The sequence below is a fragment of the Crocodylus porosus genome, unplaced genomic scaffold (genome assembly GCF_001723895.1).
Source record: "Crocodylus porosus isolate Cpor-Errol unplaced genomic scaffold, CroPor_comp1, whole genome shotgun sequence".
NCBI lineage: Eukaryota > Metazoa > Chordata > Crocodylia > Crocodylidae > Crocodylus > Crocodylus porosus.
The window spans coordinates 77,155,138-77,180,464 of record NW_017728949.1 but is presented as its reverse complement, the minus strand read 5'-3'; the positions used below and the strand labels follow the sequence as shown (position 1 = coordinate 77,180,464).

The 25,327-nt window shown below is 40.9% G+C and overlaps 1 protein-coding gene across 1 annotated transcript in view; it reads right to left on the bottom strand.

Annotated features, from left to right (window-relative positions):
- Positions 1-25,327, bottom strand: part of KIF5C (kinesin family member 5C) — a 156,435-nt gene that overhangs the window by 40,173 nt on the left and 90,935 nt on the right. Inside the window, exons 13-17 of the mRNA XM_019553610.1 lie at positions 21,276-21,424; positions 14,838-15,013; positions 10,620-10,688; positions 5,651-5,857; positions 3,349-3,495 (exon numbers count right to left, since the gene is read on the bottom strand). Of these exons, the coding sequence (XP_019409155.1) occupies positions 3,349-3,495; positions 5,651-5,857; positions 10,620-10,688; positions 14,838-15,013; positions 21,276-21,424 (748 nt within the window). The remainder of the gene's footprint in view (positions 1-3,348; positions 3,496-5,650; positions 5,858-10,619; positions 10,689-14,837; positions 15,014-21,275; positions 21,425-25,327) is intronic.

Sequence of the window (25,327 nt, the reverse complement as noted above, 5' to 3'; positions counted from 1 at the left end):
CCAGCAAGCCCAGCTCCCCAGCAGAGGAAGAGTGCAGGAGGGTGGGGGTCCTTCAGGGGCAGCAGGGAGCTTTGTGGCACAGGCAGTGGCTGGGACTACACACACTGCCCTACACCACCAGCTGCAGCTGTGGCTGGGGCATGGTGGGAAGGATCAGCATAGCAGCGTGAAGCCCTGGCCCGGGACATGTTGTGGGCAGCTAAACGAGGAGGAGGAGCTCCAAGCAGTCTGTTTGGCCCGTCAGAGCTGCAGTGGCTCCTGCTTGTGCAGGCGGTGGCAGAGCAAGTCTAGCCCCAGCGCAGGCTGGAGGGAGGAGGAGAGGATGCCTATGGCCCTGGGCTGGAGCTCCTGTGCTGTGCTATGCAGCCTGGCCATGGCCCTCCCTTATGTGGGCATCTCCTGGCTTCATGTGGCCACCTCTGCCACTAAGCACATGGGCAGTGGTCCCCAGTGGCCTGGCCATGCAGCTCCCCACCACCCCCGAAGGACCCCCACCTCTGTCCCCTGCTGGAGTCCTTTGAGTTCACGTGAGGCCAAGAGGGGCGGGGGGCAGCTGAGGGCCCCCTCCGGCAGGGCTGCGGGCTGAGGGTTGGGAGTGAGGGGCACCAGAAGGGCCAGGGGACTGTGGGTCAGGAGTGAGGAGCACCAGCAGGTCTGGGGAAGCTGTGCTTTGGGAGTGTGAAGCATCAGCATATCAGGGCTGCTCAGTGCCACAAAACAGCAGAAGGGACAGGCACAGCTGGACCTGTGTCCTGGTGAATGAAGAAAGCATGGGAAGCTCTGATTTTTCATGATTAAAAAACCAAAATCAAATGCCAAAATATATAGGTATTTAGGATTTCTTTTATTATAATGACTGAAGCACTGGTAGGCTTCCAAAATTATTAAAATTGTAAATATATCAATAAAATACCGTGTTCAACTTATCCCTGTAAATATAGTAGCATTTCATTTTAATTGTAGGAAAATGTGGATTTTGGGGGGTTTTAATAAGGGAATTTGGGACTTTAAACAGAGAAAACCAGGATCCCTGCTCAACACTGAAGCTGAGAATGATTAAGAGCACCAGATTTAATTGCAATGGCCTGTTTTAGAGGCGCTTTCCTATGATATTATGTTATTAGAACAACAGTGAACCTTCCCTTCTTTAACGAAGCCAAAGGCAAGGGAGCTTATCCATAGCATTCATGGCGGGGGGAAACCCACCTTTATGAACCATTCTCCATCTGAGGCCACTGGCAAGTGACAGCTTTGGCCTACAATTCTCACCTGAAAAGAAGTATATAAACCCCTTTTCTTCAAGTATGTATACTTCTAGGTAGGCACTTTTCTTCCCTATCTGTTCCAAGACTGTGTTGTATTCTTTTCTATATCTCCCTCGATTCTCTTTCTGATTCCCCTTCAGCTACCCACTGGCAAGCAATACAGACTATGCAAGGGCAAATATGTGGGTCACAGCATCTCAAAGGGCTTCACATTCCTCTCAGCATGGCCACTGAGAGGCTAAGCCCTTCCAATACCTTCTCACAAGAGCATAAAGATGTCACCTGCCTCCAAAATCCAACTCATTCTGAAATTAAGACACATTCTGGAGAAGCTACTAATTACCTCCTGGCTGAACTTCATAGTCTGTATCATTTTAAAGGTCCCTTCAGTTGTGCCTTATTTGACCTGAAAGCTGTTGTGTAAAGCCTTAGTATCTTACTTGATATAAAACCCTGAACAAAACGATAGGCTTTTATTTCCAAATACTTCTCTCTGAAAACTTCCTCTATAGTGTGGCCACCAGGGGTTGCTGTAACATCTAAATGAAAGATTCACTCTTATGCTAATACCACATTAAAAAGCATCCAAATAAAATCACACTAACTTGGGCAGAGTTCCCTCTGGCCTTGTATAAACCCTCTGAATATGAGGCTTATTGGTGGCTTGCATCAGCCACCAAGTGGAATGCAGTTTGTTGATTTAAAATATTGTCCTTTTAAAACACTGGCACATATTTGAAAGCACCCGTGGGTTGCTGGGATTATCACAGAAGTTAACAGCAATTGCCAACGTACATTCAGAACCTGGGGAATCTAATACACAGCAGAATTCCAGAAACCCTGTTTTCTCACTGTGTGTTAACCAAAGCATCCCTTATCCTGCATGGACTTTCATTCCCTTTCACAGTTTAGAACATCAAACTGTTCATGGGCATGGAAATACAGAGACATTATGTGTCCTAAGAAACATACTGCCAAATGGCAAGGACCAGGGTGCTCGCGAATTCCACAGAGTTTAGCAGGACATAATGGTGCTCAACAAGTCAGAACCAGTCCCAGGAGCAAATCATAGACAGGGTATTCAGCTGGATGTGCTTTTTAGTTTTTGAGGCATGGAAAGAGTTTCGAAAAGTAAGACAACATATCCAATATTCAAAAGTGAAGCCAAAAAGGAGAAAATTCACTGGCAAGGACATGTTACAGGGTAAATACAATATTCAAAACTCCCTGGAAATAGTGAGTCTTAAGCAAACTCACCACGATGTTCTACCAACATTTAATTTCAAACAGGCAAACAGAAAACTTTTGCAATCAGTGCTGTTGGGGAAGCTGCAAGGCCATGCAATCAACTAAAATGAACAGTTTACTTAATTGATACACAGTTTAGCCAACAGCATTAAAATACATTTCCCACTAGTTGGAATTTACTTCAGCTGCAGGTAAAGGAAGCATAGGTGGAAAGCTGGGCCCCTATCTGCATTCAGCAGAGCAAGCCAGCAGCCAAATACCAAAGCACTGATTAGTTGAAGTTTTCAGGTATCACCAGAAACATTATATCGAGGTTTCTCCAAGGCAGTGGCAATTGTTAATTCTCACTTTTGTACACAAAAGGAGAGGGAATCATTTGCAGATCTGTCTCTATCCCTGACTATTGGCTCATGAAACTGTCTTGCAGACATTTATGTGGTGACTGGCACAATTCAACAGCACTGGAAGGTGACAGCCTTAAGCCTGTGCCACTTATTACCTATAAGCTAGTGATCAATTTGGTCTTCATTGTTTCTGTGAAAAGCCGTTGTACAGATAAGCATTTTTCCTTCACCTGCCTCTGTCCTGATCTGCTGGAGAGTTGTTAAAACAAATATTTCATGAATATAAATGTTCCTCATTATAGATTTTGCCAAGCTGCATGTCGTTTTATGGTTTAGACAAATGTATACTAAGAAAAAATAAAACATTTTACATTTGGTGTTCCAAATAGGCATAACATTTTCATTTCAGAGGTAAAAGGCTTAGAGTTTGATGCGCTACAACAACCTTTACATTTTTACAAACCAAAAGTACTACAAAAAAGATGGCTTACCGTTTTCACATCATTGGTACCAATGATTCCCCCAATCTCTCCCAGATCTTTAAGCAGCAAGTTCAATATTTCCGTAGCTCTTTTTTTCTGATGATTGCTCAGTTCCTGCAACTGACCCAGCTCTTTCTGGGTGGCGGTCAAAGCCGTCTGGAAAAGATCGAGAGACAAAGTTACCCTCCTGTCCTCCAATTCCTATCAAACCAAACAACAGATACCATTTCCAAAAACTGATAACTGATTCTCAAAGTAGAAGGCACCTACCCATGCCACTTTTCTTACTTCAACAGCCAAAACAGGTTTTGACTGTTACATTCATGTCTCCCCGTAAGCAGTAACATAACTGTCATGTCATTTTCCCCTGCTTCAGCAATGTTCGAGTGTCATTCCTTGGGTGCAGGCTGTCCAATTATGACTTTCAGATTACAAGATAATTTCTTTTAACCTTACCAAAACTCATGTAGAGTGCGACAGCCACATTTCATATGATTAAACATATTCTTACCTTTCGTCTTGAAGCATAGAATTCCTTTATATAATCCGTTTTTAAAAGACAGATCTTACTTCTTTGCTAACAAGGTCGCTTTAAGTTTTTTAAGTACATTAATCTAATTAAAATGAGCCTCGTTAGTGTTATACATATTCAAGAATATTAATCAGGGTGACAGGTGTGCATCTATTTATATGCATGACAGGCAGCATTATGTATAACATATATATAATTATCAGAGTTCTTCTTTCCATAATGTTTTCTTACAATATTTTTGCCGTACTGAATTGGATAGAGAAAAATCTCATCCTTGCGCTAAGTACCATGAAGGCAGACATGAGAACAATAACATCCTTTTGCCAACGGGATTCACAAATAAGGATATATCAAGAGCTAATAAGCCTACTCATCTCCCTTTCAGATAGGATTCTTTTCTTCAGGACTGTTACTTAGGCAGAAAGGACTTGGTAAGAGCCAAATGTATTTCTTTATTTCAACTGTCTCATTCCACCCCACCTCCCTTCAGGTCCTCAGTACATAGTCCAGAGAAAACTACATGGATGCGATTTATATAGTGTGGCCTGTCATGCATCCAAATAACACTATGGAAAAATTAACTTTAGTATTTAATTTTTTTAAGGATCTTTAGGACCTGTCCTTTTATCTATTACCAAACAACTCACAGTGATACTGACTAGCAAATACAGACTTCCTTTTATAAAATGTTTCTCTTTACATTTAAGATGACACTTCCCTCAATGCATTTTTTCACTGCATTTGTACAGCAGTACCTTCTATCTAACTGCCCCTCCGTATCCCCTATGTACTCAGCAGACTGTTAATACACCTTACAGTAAATAGTATAGGAAAACAAACAATGAATGCTCTAATAGTAAATCTATTAAATGTAATATTAATCCAACATTGAACATATTAGTACCACAAAATCAATATGATACTATCGATTATAAATGAAGAAAAATTGGAGTGAGACTATGACCCAAGCTGACTCGAGTTACAGCTGCTCCAGCATCTATCCAGCTAAAAACAAATCTAAACTTGGAGTTGTTGTAAACTGGCTAAGCTAGACCTGATTCATTCTGATTACATCCAAGGAGTCTAACTGTGCATTGCAGAGAAAGAAATTAAGAGGTGAATGATTACAGTGAGGCTGTGATAATATTTGCACTCTTGAATCATTCCCCAATGCCAATGTTATCTCCAGTCCCGCAGAGAACTCGGGGAAAGAAAGATCTGTGTTATATTCAGATGGTAAATGTCAAAATTCTGATTATTCCAAACTCTGTGAGGGAGGAGAGAAGAAAGGTTTTCACCAGCCTGTAGTAACAGTAGCTCTGCAATCCAGAGCACACGAACACAGTGGATAAGCAAAGAGAGGAAGTGGCAAGCAGCATAAGATTTTCTCCCTCCGAAAAACTCCACACACTTACTGAGTGAGGAGTTCAGTAATTTAAAATAACATTATACTCAGGCTTTGATCCTACAACTTACCGTTCCTTTTTTACATGTTCTATGCAAGGAGTATGGTCACCATAACAAAAGCTATTATTGGTTGTAATTGTGACAGAGTATGGGAACTGTAATTAAGACAGACCTTCATTTCTCTAGTCAATTTTTTAATAAAAACTAGGAAAACACTTCACCACAGCCTTCAAAAAAAGGTTTACAGATTGGTGCTGCTAGCAAGTATCTGGGACACCTCCAAAACCTTTACATATACCCACTGGAATTATTTTTTGATCAAACAAAAAACTGCATGAAAAAAGAGGAATAATCAGGAATATATATGCCTACTGTTTTTTGTGTCAGTTCATCAGCTAGCTGCTCATTGGCTCGGGTCTTGTCCTCTACTTCCTGTGATTTCTGATCATAATTGACAGCTAGTTCCTCCAGGGCCTGAAGGACCTCTTTCACCTCATCTTTTGCTGCCTCATTCTCAATCTGAAGACGAGTGAGTTCCTCTTGGATCTTCTCATAATCTCTCCTAGTGGATGCCAAAAGCTGAAAACAGATGGCAGATATCACGGGTGTGCTCCAAGAACTAGTTTTAAAGGTTTTCAACAATGCAAAGAGCAGCAGGTGATTGCAGGAGAGAGAATAAATCTTGCCATTCTACCAGAAATAATATCAATATCAATGTACATGTAGCTCTGAAGCAAACGAACAAAAAAGCTCCCAACCTTATAGAAAAGAAAGCTTAATCAAATCCTATTATGTCCAACATTGAAGCAGAGAAGCTTAGTTGGAGAAATGTTATAGCTCCAAATGACTTTTTTCTGCCCTCAATCTAATTCTCCAACTTGGGCAAAGAACTGAAATGTCAAAGAGTCAAAACTCTGAAATGAACTGTGTCAAAAACCTGTCTAAAATAGCTTGGGACATCTTGTGGCATTTTGTTACGGGGAATATTTCAATACGCAAACGTGTGATGATCCTTTTAATCTGAGATTTGAAAGATGAAAACTTAGGCACGTATCTTATTAAAATATTGCTCCTTTTTACAGAAATAAATTTTAAATAACAAGAAGTACTTGATTAACTATATGAATACAGATTTGACAGACTTATGACAGTTTCCAAATTCCCTACAAAAATGCATTTAATTCACTTTATTCTCCATTAAGAGATATGGTCAGGTTTACAACATGGTCCATTTTATAGACTTCCTTTTACTCCTACACCCCATCTCAATAAAATAAAGGAAAATTAAGAATTCTTCAGAAGTCAGATTTCATACACTTTTCACAGGAAGACCTTCAAGTTACATTATCCATAAGAGAACTGTGTCAAAATAAAACAACAACTGAAATGCATCTCCCAACACTTGTCTCTAATGTTACACTTTTAGAAAGTGACACACTTATATCAGAACGTGCACTTTTTAAAACATAAGGCAAAAAGCAGCACTGTATAAAGCCTAGGGACAAGAAATAGATTCTTGTTTAAGAGGTAACCTGATCGCAGGAGCACCACCGGAGCAGAGGATCAAAGCAACAAGAATCGGAGACTCTGATAGGTGTGACTGGCCCTTCCTTCCACTGCCACTCTTTGGAGTGAAAAGAAAAAAAGGTCACCCTGACTATGAGGGTGGTCCAGCACTCTGCAGAGCAGGTTCCCTAGAGAAGTCGTAGACTCTCCATCCCTATGAAGTTTCAAGAGCAGGTTGGACAGACACTTGGCTGGGATGGTTTAGTCAGGGATGATCCCACCCTTGAGTAGAAGACTGGACTAGATGACCTCATGAGGTCCCTTCCAGCTCTTCTTTCCCATGATGTAGTATGTAGCTAGTGCTGACTGGGCTTCCCTCTGTCACCTACCCACTCATTCTCAAGCCCAGAGAAAGTTCAGGCTGACATCAAATCCAAACCACAGACAGACATCCCTGGACACTGAAAAAGAACTTAAGAGAAGGTGAAGGTCTATTAGAAATCACATATTTCTTACAAAATCCAGTGTCCAAATCATAATTTATCTGAGGTGAATACAGTCATACAAAAATGAGGAGTTAGTGCAATCTCAGGAAGCTTGGAACAATGTGAAAAGTTAAATCACTAACACCTCCTTATTCAAAAAATAAAGCAGACCAGAGCAATTTATGAAGCCTTTAGGCTTAGCTTAGTACACAGAGTCCTATCCCCCATGTGCTAATAAAGAAGAACCAGTTTTCCTAACAAGATTCAGAACCACTATGAAACCACTATGTAGCAATACAAATGTAGGCAAGAAAGAAATAGTTAAACAGTGGCAAAGGAGTACAAAGGGTATTATAACAGCAGGTATCCTATCTGTAACATGGCTTATATTAGCAATGAATCTGCTAGTTTAATCAGCCAGAAATAAGTGCCCTGGCTAATTATGGGGAACAGCAGTTAGACAGCCACCCTGCAGCACATATTTCAATGAGCTAATCACAAGCAGGAGCAGACAGCAGCTGGCTCATTTCTGTAGCAAAAAGCAGGTGAAGTTTACATGCACTAAGACAAAACCTTAAACATTTTGGGTTGATTCTTTCGAAGAGGAAATTACAAGATTAGTGCATTGGACTCCAGATGGCCATCCCTATCAGATAACTCAGTACAGCTTGTAAGTGATACAACACTAGCTTCAGGAATTTCAGTAATAAAGACAGCAAGGCTGAGATTAATCCAAAAATTGTCAGAGGCCACTGAAAATAGGCTCATATCCCACAAAATTCGAGCAAATGAAGAATCACAGGGAGACAAGGACTAATGATAGGACAGGAAACTCCCAAGTAATGCAAGTTCTAGAAGTAGATGGTTCCAAATAGCTCAAGAAATAAAGATTAGAAAAGAGAGCAGAAGTAAGGAACGTACAAACTGTAGAAATAGGGAATGAGTAGAAAGAAGCCAGGTTTGGAATGCAAATTAAAATTTGCAGATATTAGACCCAAAGAGCACTAGATCCTGTTTTGAAACAGTGGGAGAAGATGATTGTGAAGTGATGTATTAACTTTTAAGCTTCAGACAATAAAATCCAAGTTCCCAATAGGAAGGATGACTTATCAGTCTTATGGGGTGTGGGTGAAGGGGTTGGAGGGTAACAGAAAATGATGCTAATGGTTGGAACATCATTGCACTCCTTTTCTGTTCTAGTTAAAAGACACAATATCAATTTTTTCTAATGAACATCTCATTTGGAGTCATAAAATACCAGTGAATAAATACCACTGAATAAAAGGTAAAAAAACACTGCAAAGAGCAAAAACTGGTTTTGAAAACAGAAAATATGTGCCTCTACTACAAGCCAGTTCTGTACCTAGGGAAAATGCTTGGATGTCCTTATTTAGCAACCAGGAGAGGATAATTTTCTGAATATAGTTACAACTGTATTAGCAGCTATTACACCAAAGGAAGAGGAAAGAAGTTTATTTTTGGAGATGTATGGTCTAGCAAAAATGTAGGGATTAGCACTCAAGACAAAGTGAAAACCAAATTCCAGTTACAGAACCGTGTGCCTTTTCTGATCCTTCCTCCTTCGTTCCTGTTCTTTCCCCCTCCCCCACATGAAAAAATTCCCCAATTTACAGAAAGTTTTGTAAAGAATTTGAAGACAAACATCTGCTTGTTCCCTACAGATGGAAAGGCAAAATTCAATATGGTCATTCTGCTATGAAATGGCCACTAGTAATTGCTCACAATAGAGCTATTTCAGTGAAGGTAATCAGCACCATCTGAACTAACTTATGATGAGTGAAGATGCTAAGAGTAATTTGTAGAGAAAAAGCTCACTGTGATTAATAAATCAAGCCTTAAAAAGGGATGAGAATAGTGTAAACAAACTGGAGAACACATGGAGCCGATCACCGATGATGATCTGACCAACCTCGCTCACCCATCAAATTGTATGTGACCCTGTCTAAAACTATGATATATCAACTACTCTGAATAACAGATTAAACCAAAGAAGAGACATTCACAAAATACTTGTACAGGCAGAGTTAAACAAGGTATGTTTTCTATACGTGAAGCAAGAAAGCTAGAAACTGCATACAGACATAACTAGAAGGTACTCTCAAAAATAAGGAAAAAGATAACACAGAGGCAATATCTGTTTTGTTGTACTGGTGTAAATCGACAGTATGCACTGCTTAGACTACAGTAGTATTACATTTAGTCTGTGGTTACAATGCAGTAAAAAAATTTGATCCATGAGAAACCTGCAGAGTTGGTTAAACTGCAAAAGCAAGTACAGCAAAAATGGCAAGACTAATTGATTACAAGACATTTTAATTTCTCTTCCAGCTTATTCAGAGTCTCTAAGTAGGAGAGGTACATTTGGGGAACTCAGTAAAAATAATTCAGTATTTATTATTGAAGCACTGAACATCTTCAAAGCACCTAGTAAATCAGTATTAATTTATATATTTAATATCTGTGACTGAAGTAAGGAGCCTCACTCTCAATCACATATGGCAAGGATTCCTTTACAAAAGAAACACTGATATAAAGAGAGATTAACTGATCTTTCCAAAACCTCAGAGCAAAATCAGAGGTAACTCCAGAACAAAAATGCAAGAATATCCAATTTTCAATCACACACTTCTCCCTAGGCCAATGGATCTCAACCTTTTTAGATCTGCAGCCCTGGAGACACGCCCTGAAAAATGCTAACTCATAGTTTTCACTCATTTTTTGGTTATGGAAAAGTAATAGAGTAGTTCTTCTGTTGCAAAGAACTCAGAAAGAAAACAATGGGGCAGAATGTTTTTAACACTGTGGATTCCTATTTGAAATCACCGGGTTTATCCTGTGAATCATGTTAGCTCACCTAATAGTGCTAACATTGAGCAGCACCATGGGACACCCTTAAAAGAATCTCAAGGCACCCCAGGGTGCTGCAGTACCCCTGGTTGAGAATCACTGCACTTAATAATTGTGCATCATTTAGTAATGCCTGAATACAGGTTCACCAGTGTTTATAATTTTATAAAGGTCCATAGTCCTAAGGAAACCAGGCAATTGGCTAATGTCTGCCTGGGTGTGGCACCTTGGAAGTTATGAACATTTTGAAAAACGTTTTTAAACAGTGAAAAATGCTGGTAAACCTCCTACACTGATGTCTTCTACCTAATAGACAGCAATATGGCATACCTGTATGGAGCTACCTGGGCTTCAACTCTAGCAGACAAACTTAAAGTTTAAACCATTCCATGCGTCACGCAGGCAATTATCATCCAAATGAATTTTAGCCAGTAAATATGACACACGCAGCTGTACAACTAATACTATAATTTTTTTTTTACCTCCTCTTGATCCAACATCTGCTGTTTTAGTTTCTCAGCCAACTGGCTCTGCTGGTTGATTTCATCATCCTGCAACGGAATTAAAAATATTTCTATACGTAGTTTTGCTTAGAAACCTTTAGTCTTTCTTTTTCAGAATTCATATAATGGTAATACCACAACAGAGAAAATAAAGCAAGTCAGAGTTTAAATAGTAGGAAAGAGGGGGGGAGAATTGGAAGACAGAGGTATGTGGTAATATCAATACAAAAGTATTTAGTAGTCTTTTAATAAAAATCATAGCATGCAGTTAACCAGGCTTTCCTCAGATCATGACTATGATACTGAAATGGTAAGTAACTGCACCTGCAACTTTTGTCAGTTTATAATAACTGGAGAACACAATACCTTCAGTGCTAAAGCTGATGATTCCATTTGAAAGTTTTTCTGAATATATATCTATATCCAACTCCTCTCTTCACACATTGAAAGAGATCAGAAAAGATCCCTAAATATGAAGTATTTTATAGGGAAAGATCTGTCAACAGTCCTATTATAACAACTTTATTTTCTAATGTTTCATTAGCTGTAAACATATTGGATGTCACATTTTATAGAAATATAAAATATAAATGTAGGCTCTATTCTAAGTGAAGACAGACTTATTAAATTAAAAAAAAAACTACGACTAGCTGTGAGTAACACAAACAAAAAATATGTCATATGAAAACAGGGAATGTAGGCATTTTGTCTGTTAAATTTTCATCTTTCCTTCTCTGTCAAAGACCTTGAAGGAAACAATGTCTGGCTACTGCATCTCCAGGCAACCAATTTTATTGGCATTCCAGGTTCTTAGTTAAGACAACACCCTCGGGGTTAGAAGCTGTTGCTGAATGCAGAAGCAGAAAGAGAGATGTCTAATTCCACTGTATGTATTCTTTGGGCACATGGATTCAACATTAATGCCAATCCTGGCAACTGACGAAGTCAGTCTCCTCCATTCTTGTGGAGAAAGGATATGTCTACTTCTAAAACAACTCCCAAGGTCAAAGTGGCTGTTTTTATGTCTCATTAAAGCCAACTGGAATTCTCTGAGTGTTACTGATAAGCATCCTAAACAACGGATTGACTTCTGATGTTGGAGTGCACCGATAAAGATTTTCTTGACTGATACCAATGGCCGATTATTAACCAGCCATATCAGCCGATACCAATCCATTAGCCAATATGCAGCACAGCGGTGTGGAAAGCAGCATCCAGCCGAGAAGTCCGTACGGGAGAAGGGGCGTGGGGGGGTGCAGATCAAGGCTTTCATGTTGAGGGAGGGAGTTGGGCATGGACAGGGACAGGGGCAGCCCAGCTGGGGCAGAGGATGGAGCCATGGGCAGCTTGTCCAGGGGGCATGGGGGGGGTGGCTCCCCACCACTGTGCACACCTCCAGGGGAGGCATGGGGGCATGTGCTCCCTGGATTTGTGCATGGGGTGAGGGCAGGCTGCCCACTGCAGGCTCGGGGCCAGGTGCTGCACTGGCCTCTTCCAGGCAGTGGGGCTGGGCCAGGGCGGTGCTTGGGTTGGGCAGTGGCAGCAGCAGGAGGGGTGGCTATGGATAATTTTGGGGTGCCTATAGCCCTCCCCACTGCTGCCACCATCCACCCAACCCCACCCCCACCCACCCTAAGTGCAACCCCAACCCAGCCCCCTGCTGGAAAAAGGCCTGCACAGCCACTGGCCCCAAGCCCACAGCAGGCAGTCCACCCTCACCCAGCACACAAATCCAGGGGCCATGTACCTCCTCTGGGGGTGCGCAGTGTGGCAAGGAGCTAACCCCTACTTGTGCCCCTCCCCCACCTCCCAGATGAGCCAATTGTGTCTCCATCCCACATCCTGCCCTGGCTGGGCAGTGTCTGCCCCTGCCCCACCCTGTCCTCCACTGTGGGGGCCTCAATCTGCTCCCCCAACCACATGCCCCTTCCCCTCCACAGACTTACTGGCCAGATGCTGCTCTCCAACCTGCTGGGCTCCATTCCTGGCTGTGTGCATGCTGCGGCTGCACACATGCATGCAGCATTTATTGGTAACATTATCAACTACATTGGGCAAAAAAGCCAGTTGCCAATATATTGGTGTATCTCTATTCTGATGGCTAGGTTGGCTAGAGAGCAGTACGCAGAACTCATCACCAACGTTAAAATAGGTTTTCATATTTACTGTACATGCAAAGTCTAGATTCTCAGGAGTTATAACTATGAAAGTAAATTTTATATAATAGGAAAACGGCTGACCTTCTAATTCTACACAATTGGAATAGATTGAATTGTATTCTCTCATACTTCCTGCAATAAGTCTCAGACTGTACAACTGACCAAGACTATCTATAATTAGCTCTTTAAATAATTAATATAATTAGTTCTATGCAGCCTTACGTGGGGAAGAGATGAAAAGATAGTTGAACCCTTTTGTTATCAGGATATAAACACTGCAATATGCAGTTATCCAAAGCTGCAATTTATCGAAGTGTTCAATGGATGTTTTGTGAATATACCAAAAGATTGAGATGAAAACACTGTTGTATACCTGGGCATACCATGTCCAAGAGCATAATGGAAGGCATAGGTCTAAGCTTTAATATTCTCACTCACTACAAAACCAATAGAACCATCCATTCTCTTCTGAGCCCAAGACCTTTTAGCCATCAGCAGACAGCAAGTCAATGCAAATTTTTTACACGATTTCCCTTGCATCTCAGAAGCCCCCCCAGTAAAGTACATCTTTATGTTAGGAACATTTTTAAGCAATTATCAAAACACCCAAAATGCCCTCTTATCTTTTGGCATCACAAACAAAACTGACTATAGTCACCAAATCTTTCTGAACACCTTCTGCATTTTCTATTGTTGTCCAAGCCCAATACATTTGTTTATTCTGAAAAGTGCTCAGTGAACTTTATTATCATCTCTAGATAAAGTACCAATGACAATAATGGTGGTGATGGCAATTGCAATAAAAAACGCTCCTGTCCTCCAAGATGCATGCATTCTGGAAGAGTGACACAGTTAAGACAAAGGCTCCAGAAAACTTGAACGATAATCTTGGATTTATTAACTTTAATGTAACATTCATCACATCTCAGTTTCTTACCCTGTCATGTAGCAACCTTCCCTACTGCATTAAGATGGCAAGGAAGATGATTGATTTATGACTCGGTGAAAAGGTGAGAAATTTAAAAGGACTAGAGCAGGCCCCTAAAATTAATGGCAATCTTTCCATTACAGTGGCCACATCTACACAAGATGCTGACTGCACAGTAGCCCGATACAACTGCACAGTAGTGTCACATGGCAAAAACCATGACACAACACTAAGTACAAAAAAAGGCATTCATCAGTGCTACTGCACAGTAACTCAGGTTACTGCGCCGTCATTTAGTACTTACTTATACATATAGAGATGCACCGATAAATCCTTCATCCTACCTATGCAGCACCTGTCCCTACCTCACTCCCTCTCTCACTGAGGGGGCCTCAGTCTGCCCCCCACCCCCAACTTACCAGCCTGACACTGTTCTTCAAGCTTCCAGGTTGCATATTGGCAATTGGATCGGTATTGGCCAATATGGCTCATTAATAATCAGCCATCAGTATCGGCCCAAAAAACCTGTATTGGTGCATCCCTATACACAAGTACTAAATGACTGCGCAGAAAGCACCTCATGTAGATGCGGCCAATGAGAATTGCACTGAACCTTAAAATGAGCTGAAGGTGCAAGCTGTTAAATGGCTGCAGTCAGGGGAACCAGACCAATCTGTAAGAGGAGGTGTTACTTTGAATCCTGAAAGGCTCCTCATCCACACAGAAAAAGTGATGGCACTAAAGACAAAAATACAGAAGTCACAGAATCTGTGACCAGCATATAAACCCTGTACTAGAAGCACTCTACTTACTACCTAAAGCAGTTTTAAATAATTCCATCTACATGGTTCTCATTCAAAACTTCTCCCAACATAAAAACTGATCAGCTAATATTTGTGACTGCTAATGCATATTAAATATGAAACTTTAAATGTCAGATGAGCCCAGTGCTTTCAAGATGCCTCACCAGGAACAGAAAACTCAAAGTCCAAGACTATTACTGTGCCATGCAGTTAGTCACACCACAGCTGAAGCACTGATAACAAATACCTCTACTCTGCACTCAGGATTTACATATAAAGAGCAGACTCAAAGAAGCAATTTTCTGACCTTATCATCCAGCTGTCTGTAGAGACTGGCAATCTCCTCATCATATTTCCTCTTTTCCTCAGTGGAAATGCCAGCAACAACAGGTGCAATGTTATCAATGATAGGGGTGTTATCGCATGGCTCCAGATTCTTCTGGTCTTTAGCACTGATCTGTTCATCCTGTGGCACAGCTTCTCCTTTGAACCCACAGAAGAAATGGTTAGTGTCATCACTATTAGAACCCAGGTTCAGGCTTTTAGATCTCCTATATTCAGGGATAAGAATAGCATACTGCTAAGCCAACAGAAATAGGGAGGGTGGCTGATGCCACAAAATGGAATCTCTCTCTCTCACATGCAGACACACATCCTCTATGGATTCCCCCTCATCTGAACCAAATGAAGTGGTTTCAGTGCTACTTTATACCACCAGAGCAGCACAGAACAGCTGCAATATCTCACAAATTACACTTACAAGGGTCTGCTGGTTTTTTGTTTCTCTCATATCCATTTTATATTAGAATTGCTCCATGGGCTTACAGCAAGGTAAATATGAAAAATAGACCCTCAGTTTAGAGTCCATAAAGCATTATCTATGTAACAGACAGACAAATATTGTCCTCTCCCTCCCACCATCATTAGGAAGATACACAAGATATATAGACTCAGAATAGGGGTGTCAAACACATGGCCAATGGGCTAGATCCAGCCCATGAAGCCCCACCATCCAGTCCCCAGTGCTGCACCTGGGTCTGATTAGACCCACACAGGACACGGCATATGCCCAGGGCATTCCATGGGCCACACTCAGTCCACAGGCCCCTTCCCCTCCCACTCCCCCAGCATACCTGATCCACAGGCTGCTCCAGCCAGGCTGGGACCCCTGCTGTGTGTGGTGTGGATCCTAGAATGGCCATAAGAGGCGTCACATGCAGCACAGTCCAGCCAGAGCAGCAGCAGTGCTGCAGACAGCAGCCACCCCAGCCAAACTAGGCCACAGGCAGCACCCACTCTGGGACATGCGCTGCACACAATGCCCACTACAGCCAATCTTGGACCTCCACTGTAGGCACTGCTTGCAGGCACCATGGGCAGCACAGGTCCCAAAATACCTGGAGTGAGCATCACATGCAACACCATTCTGGAGCTGTTAGGGTGACCACCACATATAACGTGGCTTCCACTCCAGCCAAACTGCGCCACATGCACCACTTGCTCCAGCTACTCCAGGATCTGCACCACACACAGCACAGGTCCCAGACGGGCTGGAGCAGCTGCCAGATCAGGTATGCTAGGGGAGATGGAGGCGGGAGGAGGTCCATGGGTTGGATAGGGCCTGCAGACTGGCCTCACGCCACTCATCTAGCCTGCAAGGTGAGTTTGACACTCCTGATTCAGAAGATATAAAGACACATATAAAGAAAAACCAACAATTTTCAATTGTACCTCTGAGTACCCAACATTAAGTAACTGTATACTCCCAGTACTTGGGAGACAGGATGTTCTTCTTATACTTTTTCCTTCAAAATATTTTTTAAAATAAGAGAAGAAAGGGAAGTATTTTACACTAAAGCTGAATCTAAGTTCATTAAAACCTGACGGGAATACTCCTGTCACTGCTAAATGCCATACATATTGCTTGGGGTGTAACTAAAATTCCACCTAGGGAACAACCACATTTATATGAACACAAAAATATTTGGCTCCAGAAAATAAATGTTAACTAGCAACTGCTCCTGCCAACTGTGTACAGAAACATTCACTATTCAAAATTATCAGCATAAAACATCTTAAAAATAGTCTTTGTCTAAATTATTGATACCCATGAGATGATTAATGCCAAAATATTACTAAATCTAACACATTTTTGACCATTTCTGTCACTAGCTTAGCTTTTGTATTTCATTCAGAACAACAAGGAACATTCAAATCTGCCTAGCTATTGGGCACTAGAACAGTATGTTTGGGCATGTCTACACATCACCCTACAGCGACATTGTTACTGCACTGTACTTTAGTTCTTCCTTTTGCACAGTAACTGCCCATACTGTGCCATGCATGTGGTGCATGGTTTGTTTTAGCTGCTACTTCTCCATAATGGGCCACTAAAACAGGGGAGCATGCCACTATGGCAAAGTAGCTGCTGTTCTAATGTAGACTCACGTGATCGCTATGTCACTATAGCATGTCGTACAGTGATGTACTGCATTGCTATGGCGACATACAGCAATTTGTAGACGCACCCTTTGTTTCCAAAACTGGAGCACTACGTATGAGAATCCTACAGAAGTGTAACAGATTCAAGCCGCAAGGGAGGCCATGATGCAAGGGAGGCTGTATGACTCCTGCCTGGCTCAGAGTCCTCCTGTCCTCTCGACTGTTCACCTGCCACACCTTATTGTTACTGAAGTTAAGGGAGGCTGTCCACGGGCCTTACACAGACAGCCTGAGTCCAATCAGCTCCTCAGCAGGTCCCTCATGGACCCCACTAGTCTCAAAATCGGTGAAACAGGCCCTCTCAGCCTGGCAGTAAAGGGCAAATTGTGTGGCTCCATTCCTCCCCTACACCACAACATAAGCCTTGCAGGTATTATTCATGTCCACTGTTTGCTTTCCTTAGCCCTTTAAGAACTCTCAGACCCTCTGGGCCCCTCTCTGCCCTCTATCTCTGGGTCCTCAGGCCCCTCGTCCCTCCGGCAGTCGCTCTCTGGTTTGGGGAACCCTTTTGACCCACTCAGCCCTCCTCTGGACTGGTGGGCTCTGCTCCCTTTTCTGACTATCCTTTGGGCTGGAGAACCCTCTGTGCCCTGCTCAGTTCCCTTCTCTGGGCTAGTTGGCACGATCCCCTTGCTCTCTGTCCCCACTCAGCCGCTTCTCTGAGCTAGGGGAATTCTTTATAGGCTTTGAGCCCTCTCTTCAGTGGGGCTCAAGGCTTGCAACTCAAAAAACTATCAACATAAAACAAAGGCCCCTTGCCTGCATAAACCCTTTCTTCTCTGCCCCAGGAAATATTCTCTGGTTCCTGGGTTTGCAGAGTCTTTGTATATCCCCGACCTTCTTAGGCCGATCAGGAGTCCTCCTGCAGAGAACTCCTCTATCCAGGCTCACGGACTCAGGCATTGGGCTTATCTAGCTCCAGCCTGGCCCTCTCCCATCAGGTAAGCCTGCAATCAGCCTCTGCATAACCTGGAAGCTGCCTCTCAGGCAAAGTGTCTTGCTACAACAAGAAATATGTTTTCAAAAAGAAGTTTCAATTTTTTGAAAATATCAGAAATGTTTCCATTCAGGTTGCTGTATGAAGAAAAGGCTAAATTTTTTGTTTCAAGTTTCATGACAATATCCTTTCAATCCTAATACACAGGATATGCATGTGCTTAATCCAGTGATTTCAGTGGGAACTGGGATCACATCTTTGTTTCTGCCTTCCACCAATCAATCTTATTCAAATGATCAAATAATCAATAATATATTTTAAATGCAAATAAACCGTAACTGAGAAAGACCAATGAAACAGAAAGAGGGGCATATTGGTAGGTGAAAAAAATAAGATAGTATGTTACAAACATTGTTTACTCAGCAGTGTATCCATGTGCCTTATTCTAAAAACACTCCCATCTTTCTAGGATGGAAAAGGCGTTTAGAAAGTGACATTTAGTAAACACAGAATCAAGCATACAAGCACACAAGGGGATTATAAATTCCCAGCACTACAAGACCAACATCAGGCAAACCGTCTCCATGGCAATTCCAAAGCACTAATGGAGAAATATTCCCTGCACTGAAGTGGCCTGAGTCTCCAGAGAAGGCCACAGAAGCTATCGCTAGGTAACTAATAAGGAAGATAGCTCTAAAGAGGAGGGAAGAGGAACATTTGAAAATGATAAAGATTTTATTTTTTCTGCTTTCATTAAAGACAAAGAGGGTTGCCTCTTAATGAGCCCACTGAAAATTGTATGTGTATTTAAAACCAGAGTTATTAAGTGAGTAAGACATCTATCTTTTGACTCGCATCCCTCAATGCCAAATCACTGGCTTGCATTTATTTACCTTCTGTGTTCAGTGTTTGCTCATAATGTTGCATATAATTAACATTTAGATGCTAGCACTGGACTCAAATGACACACACTTCTTTTTTCAAATGGCCCTTGACTATAACCCTTTAGTACTTTCTTTTTTTTTTCCTTTTTTTTTTTTAACATATTTGATTCAACTTTTTTCTCTTTAATGAAAAACAAGCACCATCCATTACAATGCCAAACTTGTGAGTAGATGAAAGCCTTTAAATTGGCACCTACTCATTAACATTTCTAACACAAAAGCCACCTACCAAGTTACCTTCTTTCGCTACCCTCCTCTGTCTCCCCAATTTCATGAATTAAACCATACAGCCATAGCTGCAATTTTGTTCTTTATGGTACTCTGAACAGGGTTATTTGCAGCTCCCCACAGAAATTCCATCTAAAAGCCACAGGAGGGCAGGCAGGTGGTGAATCTTCAGATCAGGCGACAGTTTCTAATGGCAGTACTAATGGACTTTTTTTCCTGCTAAACTCACACGTAGAAAATATGCAGCAATTCTGGAGGCACTAAAGAGCAGAAACCCATGGCTGAAAGAGAGTGATCTTTCAAATGACAGAAACGGAGAAGTTAATCAAAAAAGATCACTTTATGGGTATTCTGTCCGCTTTCCTTTTCCCAGACCTCATGTGATTTTAGTACTCATGAAAGGTAATATACACTGCCTTCAGTGCAACTAGCTACAATAAACTGATTTAGTTCCAAAGTTTTTTGTGCGCATTTTTTAAATTCTAGATGTTTCTGATGTAGTCGAAAAATACAGCTCTTATGGAAATTTTAGAAATCAAATTCTGCCTTCAGCTACACAAATGTAAAGCCAGAGAACCTACTGACTTCAATATAATTCTTCTACATTTATATATCAATTTAACTGGGAAAAAAGGTAATAGAATAGTTTTAAGAATTGTTACTATGCTCCTTTAACTACTTTGTAATAAGCAGCAGTGAAAACTCCACTAGGAGTCTTAAAGGAAAAAATGGTCTTATAATTAGTTTTTTATCCACAAATTTCACACTTTGTACCATACACCAGTTTACCATATAACTGACACACAATTGCATGAATGTAATATTCCAGCTGAACACAAAGGTTAGGTACAGACATTCAAAAAGCCTGAGATGGACTTCATCTAAGTTGCGTGGTTTTCTGCAAGTAGTGTAGTTTAGATTGGTAGTGAACAGACCACACATTCACCCTTTGGTGGGCAGGGCAAATCTTAGACTGGGTTTTACTATTTTTAAACCAACCTATGTGTACCAAACTTCTGTTGTGTTATGGGTATAGACCGGTTTTCGATCACTTATACTAGTAAAAGTGTAATGTCTGTCTGTATCTCACTGATAGTGGCAAACAATGACAACATAATTTCCTTGTTCATTATGTAGGAACAGAGAAAGTGACCATATAATTGTAGTTATGATTGATCACTTACACCATAGCAAAGTTACCGGAAATTGTTTTCATTTTCAGTGAGTGAATTCAGTTAAGTGGTTCACATAACCCTGCCTGCTACACTGTGCCAAAAATGCTATTTCCCACATCAGGATACTGGTTACAAAGCACAGCAACCTCCAAAATTGGCCTAGGCATAAGAGTAAGCTATTGTTGCTGCTGACAAAAGGGTCATGAAGGCACCTGCATGCAGCAAGCATGCACAAGAGAACTGAGTGATCTTAAAACAAAAAAGGCCATTAGAATAATCTATTCTGTGAACTAAAACTGCTTTTTGAAAAGGAATTATTATTCCATTGTAGCATAGTGGTTCAGAGAGTGGGAACACTGATCAAAATAAGCCAGAACACAACAGCATTGTTCTCTTTCACACATATCTATGTCCCCCAACTCACAAACATGAGTTTTCATGCATTTCCACAGATAAGCAGAGCAAAGTCTACACTCATGAAATTATGTAAGTCTTTAGCACAATTTAGAGACTAGTACAATCTGTACAGATGCCATGCTAACATCCTTAAACAACTGTCACTTTTTAACTGGATGTATTGCTTCCTTTTCCAATACTGGTATACTGGAACAAAACTCTCTTCTTTATGGCAAGCTGTGTAACCTTCAGTGCTCTGATCCAGTGCACTACAACTAACTGTCAGTTACCATGACTCAAACCTAGGCTTCCAGAGGTTACATACCAAAATATTATGGAATATAAGGTACACTAATAACAATCTGATTTTGTCTTATCTAGGGATATAAAATGAAGAAAAATGTATTATCAAGTCAAAAACCTTCTTTTGCCATTCAAAATTATAGCTGAAATTGTTTTATTTGTGCCATTAAAATATATAGGAATGTTTGCCCTGTGATTAAGTTACAAAACATCTAAAATTAAAAATACATATATATTCACTCTACTTCCTTGTTTCTTACCATTTCTCCACCTGTTCAGTTCCATTTCCAGATGCTGGATAACATTTTTCAGGGCCTTGTTTTTGTCTTTTTCCTTCTCATATTTTTTCTTCCACTCCTCCGCAGTCAGCTCCAGATTCACAGACACCGTGTTCTTAATAGTCTTGGCTCTGTGCAATTAAAGGAAGGCATAAATCATTTCATTACAACATTTCTCTGAATGTAATACAATATGGATTCAGATTTTTTAAAAAGCAAAGCCTAAAAACACTACACTGCACATTAGAACATAAATTACAAAATCACAATGTATACTCCTCTTTCAAAAACTATACAGCATTGCTCCCTGGAAGTTGAAAGGTAATTTTTATATGGAAAAACTAACAACTAATCCCGAAAGGGACCAGTTATGACAAAATACAGCTATAATTAAGGATGGAAGTTCATGAAAGTGCTGCTTTTTGATTAAAAACAAAAACTATAATAACAGAGCTGCTCAGCTAAGCAGCCATTCAGTGCCTCTCAGCTACATACCTCAGTTTCCAGGCTCCCTTGGCCTGGAACATGCAAGACAGCATCCCTGCCCAGGTTTGTAACCTTTTTTAGTTAAATTCTGCCAATGAAAATAAATTGTTTTTCTAATAATAATACAGAATCATGAAGAAAAACTGTCTTTGTACTTCCTGTTTTAGTTAAAATACATTGACTGGAACAGCTGAAATTTGGACTTAAACCAATTTATATGCCAACTTGAACCTCTGATCAGCCTGTGGGGGTCATTTGACACAAAAATTTTGCCTTAATTTTATATTGTGTTAGTTAAAATTCATGTTTAAGGGGGGAAAAAGGAAAGCCCTGATTCCGCCAAGGCCATTTAGAAGAGGAGAATTTCATTCTGAGGTCACAGTTCATTTTGACAGTAAAAAGCAATCCTGCATTGTACAACAACACTGTTTCCATCTGAATTTGCAGAAGGAATTTAAAGTGGTCAAAATGTAAATTAAGCGAATTACAACATGGTTGAGATGCCAAAGGAAGCACCTGTTCTCTCCAGAGAATGAATCTGAAGTGACCAAAGCTACTAAAAGAGAACAGCAACTTTACATTTCCTTCAGTAGCATGCCAGCCTCGAAACCCAGGATGTGGTATCGTTTCAGAAGTGACAGATTTCTACATCTTAAAAACGTCAGTGCAACTGCATGAAGCACACTGGTTTTTCCTTTGATGTCTCCTATCCCATAACTGACCAGGTCCACGACTGCTGAGCTTATACAACCTCACAAGCTCACTGGCTGATGTGACTCAGAAGAGATGCAGGCCATTGCTAGCAATAATGTTTAAATTGTTGATACACACCATTCAAAGGCCCTGTGTGGCTTTACAATGCGTACACACTTATAAACACAAGACCACATACCCTACTGTGCTGACAGAGAAGGAAATCAGTAAAACCCTTTTAGACATATGAACAAACTGAATGAAACTAATTTATTTGACAATTTGGTTTAACCCAACAGACCACATACATGCAAGACAATTAGCAAGGCACCTGCTTTTCCATATGTACATTTTAAAAATAGAGTGAGTTAAGAAAACTTAAACAGTCTCTGTCCTTCAAATGCTTAAACACTGACATGAATGAATGAAGGACAGACATATTACTAGATCGAGAGCTTTAAAATCAAAGAATACTAAATATATGCAAAACCAGTAAACTAATATCTAGAAAACAGTTTCTAAAGAACATATTCAGAATCACCAATACAAAAATACCTTCCCTAAAACAACTTGTTTTCAATGACTTGCCCTGGAGATGCAGACTAATTATCATCTGGAAAAACCATTATCATAATTATTGTAAAAACACTTCACGGCTCCTTTAAGTCATTTTAAAACTTTCCAAAAACACAGCTGATAACAAGAAGGCCTGAAGTCCCATTTCATATTATATCAGAAACAGCACTGCTCCTCCTCCACATTCCAGCCAATGCCCCAACCATTCTCACAGCAAGTTTTACTACCTGTGCAATGCAGTAGTTTTATTTTTTGCATTTTTGCCAAAGAATGTAAGCCCCACTCCCTTCTATGTGAACATCTCTCGTTAGTCTTTAAAGCCTGGTTCAAAATGTCCATTCCTGTGATTGCACTGGGGGGTGGGGGGAGAAGGAAGAAGAAAAAAGAACCCCTAAAAGAGTTACTAATATTTGGTGAAGCACATGGTGGAAACTGTTTACGTTAGTAAAAATGCAACGTGAACAGGGTAGGGGATGTAGAGTAATGTCAAAGCCAGTAAAGCACTTGCACACTCCCTAGTGCTGTAAAATGGCTCTTGGGAGATTATCTTCAGCCCTGGAAAATGCTGTCATTTAAAATAAGTGCTTTAAATGTGGGGAAGCAGAAGAACTACTGAAAACAATAACGATCCACGATGCACAAATGTTCACTACCTTTCCTTTAATATTTAAAATGCTTTCCCTTGCCCCTCTGGCACATAGCTATGTTGGAAGTAAAAAGACTCGCACCCAAAAGTGTCTCCTTTAAGTCAACTGTCAAATCTGTATTCTTTAGTCAGGTAGGGGGCCAGAAGGAGATTTTTTTTTCCGTAGATATCAATATTCATTTTCTTTTCTACAAAGCCTTAGAGACCAGTACCACATGCAGAGTATGTGTTGCTCTCTTTCATGGATCTAATATAACTCAGCACCACAGCTAACCTCTCATTTGTATTTTATTCTTTACAGTTCACTGCTCTGCGCCGTTCCTGTTTGGCACAATCCCGAATGATCTATTTTAAGTTGCAGAAGAGTGTCTAGCTCTACTCCCAATTCCCTCAGCTGACATCCTTGTCCTCAGTAAGAAATGTGTTGTATAATTTAAAAAAGCACTGAAATAAAACTGCTTTCCGTTTCTTCAAAAAGTATTTTACATATTTTACAACATAATTTGTTATTTATAGTTTTATGGGAGGCATAGAATGAAATTAATTCACTGCACTACTTTCTTTATTCAGCATCAATCATGGCTCTTGTTAGTCAAGTTGAGCTGAGTCTAACAGTTTCTAAACAGATCTGCCTTCCGCACATAAGGTCCATTCTTGTTAATTACTGCAAAATGAGATATGAAGCCAAGAAATGAAAACTTGAATATTATGAGTTCTGCACAGCCTATGGATACATATATCCCTTCAACGTATGTGCAAGCATCCAATATTGTTAGAAAGATGCAATGCATGTTCATAGGATCATAGGATGTTAGAAAAATAGCACTGTGTAACCTTGTGCAGGCCAAAATCTGCAAAGCACATTTCACGTGATAAAATTAAGCTTGTATTTAGCTGCTTTATTGAATTGGGACTTTATCCAGGAAAAAAGCTAGGGATGTACAATTCCTGCTTTATTCATTCATTTTGTTATAAGACAATGTAAACAAACATTAAACAAAATTATCAAATAAAAACTCAAATAACAATTATGAAGCATTGTGAAGCCATCATAATGTCTATCTATAACTTTTTGTCCCTCTAGCAACAACAGTGTACAAGCCAGTCCAAGCCAACACAGACGCATTACATAACAAACCAGTTATAATTATTGCAACCTAACACCCCCAGTTAACATCACTACTGAATAATCATCAGGGATCTGGTTTTCCATTTCCCACAGAAAAACAGAGAAAATGTGGATTTATCATTTTAACAGAAAAACATGAAGATTTTGCACTTTTGCAAAGAGCTCTCTGTAGACTGGCAGAGTTCCAGCCTGCAAGGGGTGGAGGGCGCAGAAGAAGGGCAATCAGGCAAGGAGTGCCATGGGCTGGCCACCAGACAGCCTGGAGAGCAGCTCCTGCAAGTAAGTCTGGCAGGGGGGAGCGGGGATTGAGGCCCCCATAGAGAGAGAGGGACTGAGTTGGGCAGGTTTGGGGCTGCTGCCCAGCCAGGCAGTGTGGGGGGCTTGGAGCCTGGGGTCAGAACGTGTGGCTACAGGGCCCTGGCGGAGAGTGCACTGGGGCTGGGGGTGGCTTGTCCAGAGAGTTGGGGGAGGGGGGAGGCAGGCTCCCCACTGCTGCATGCACTC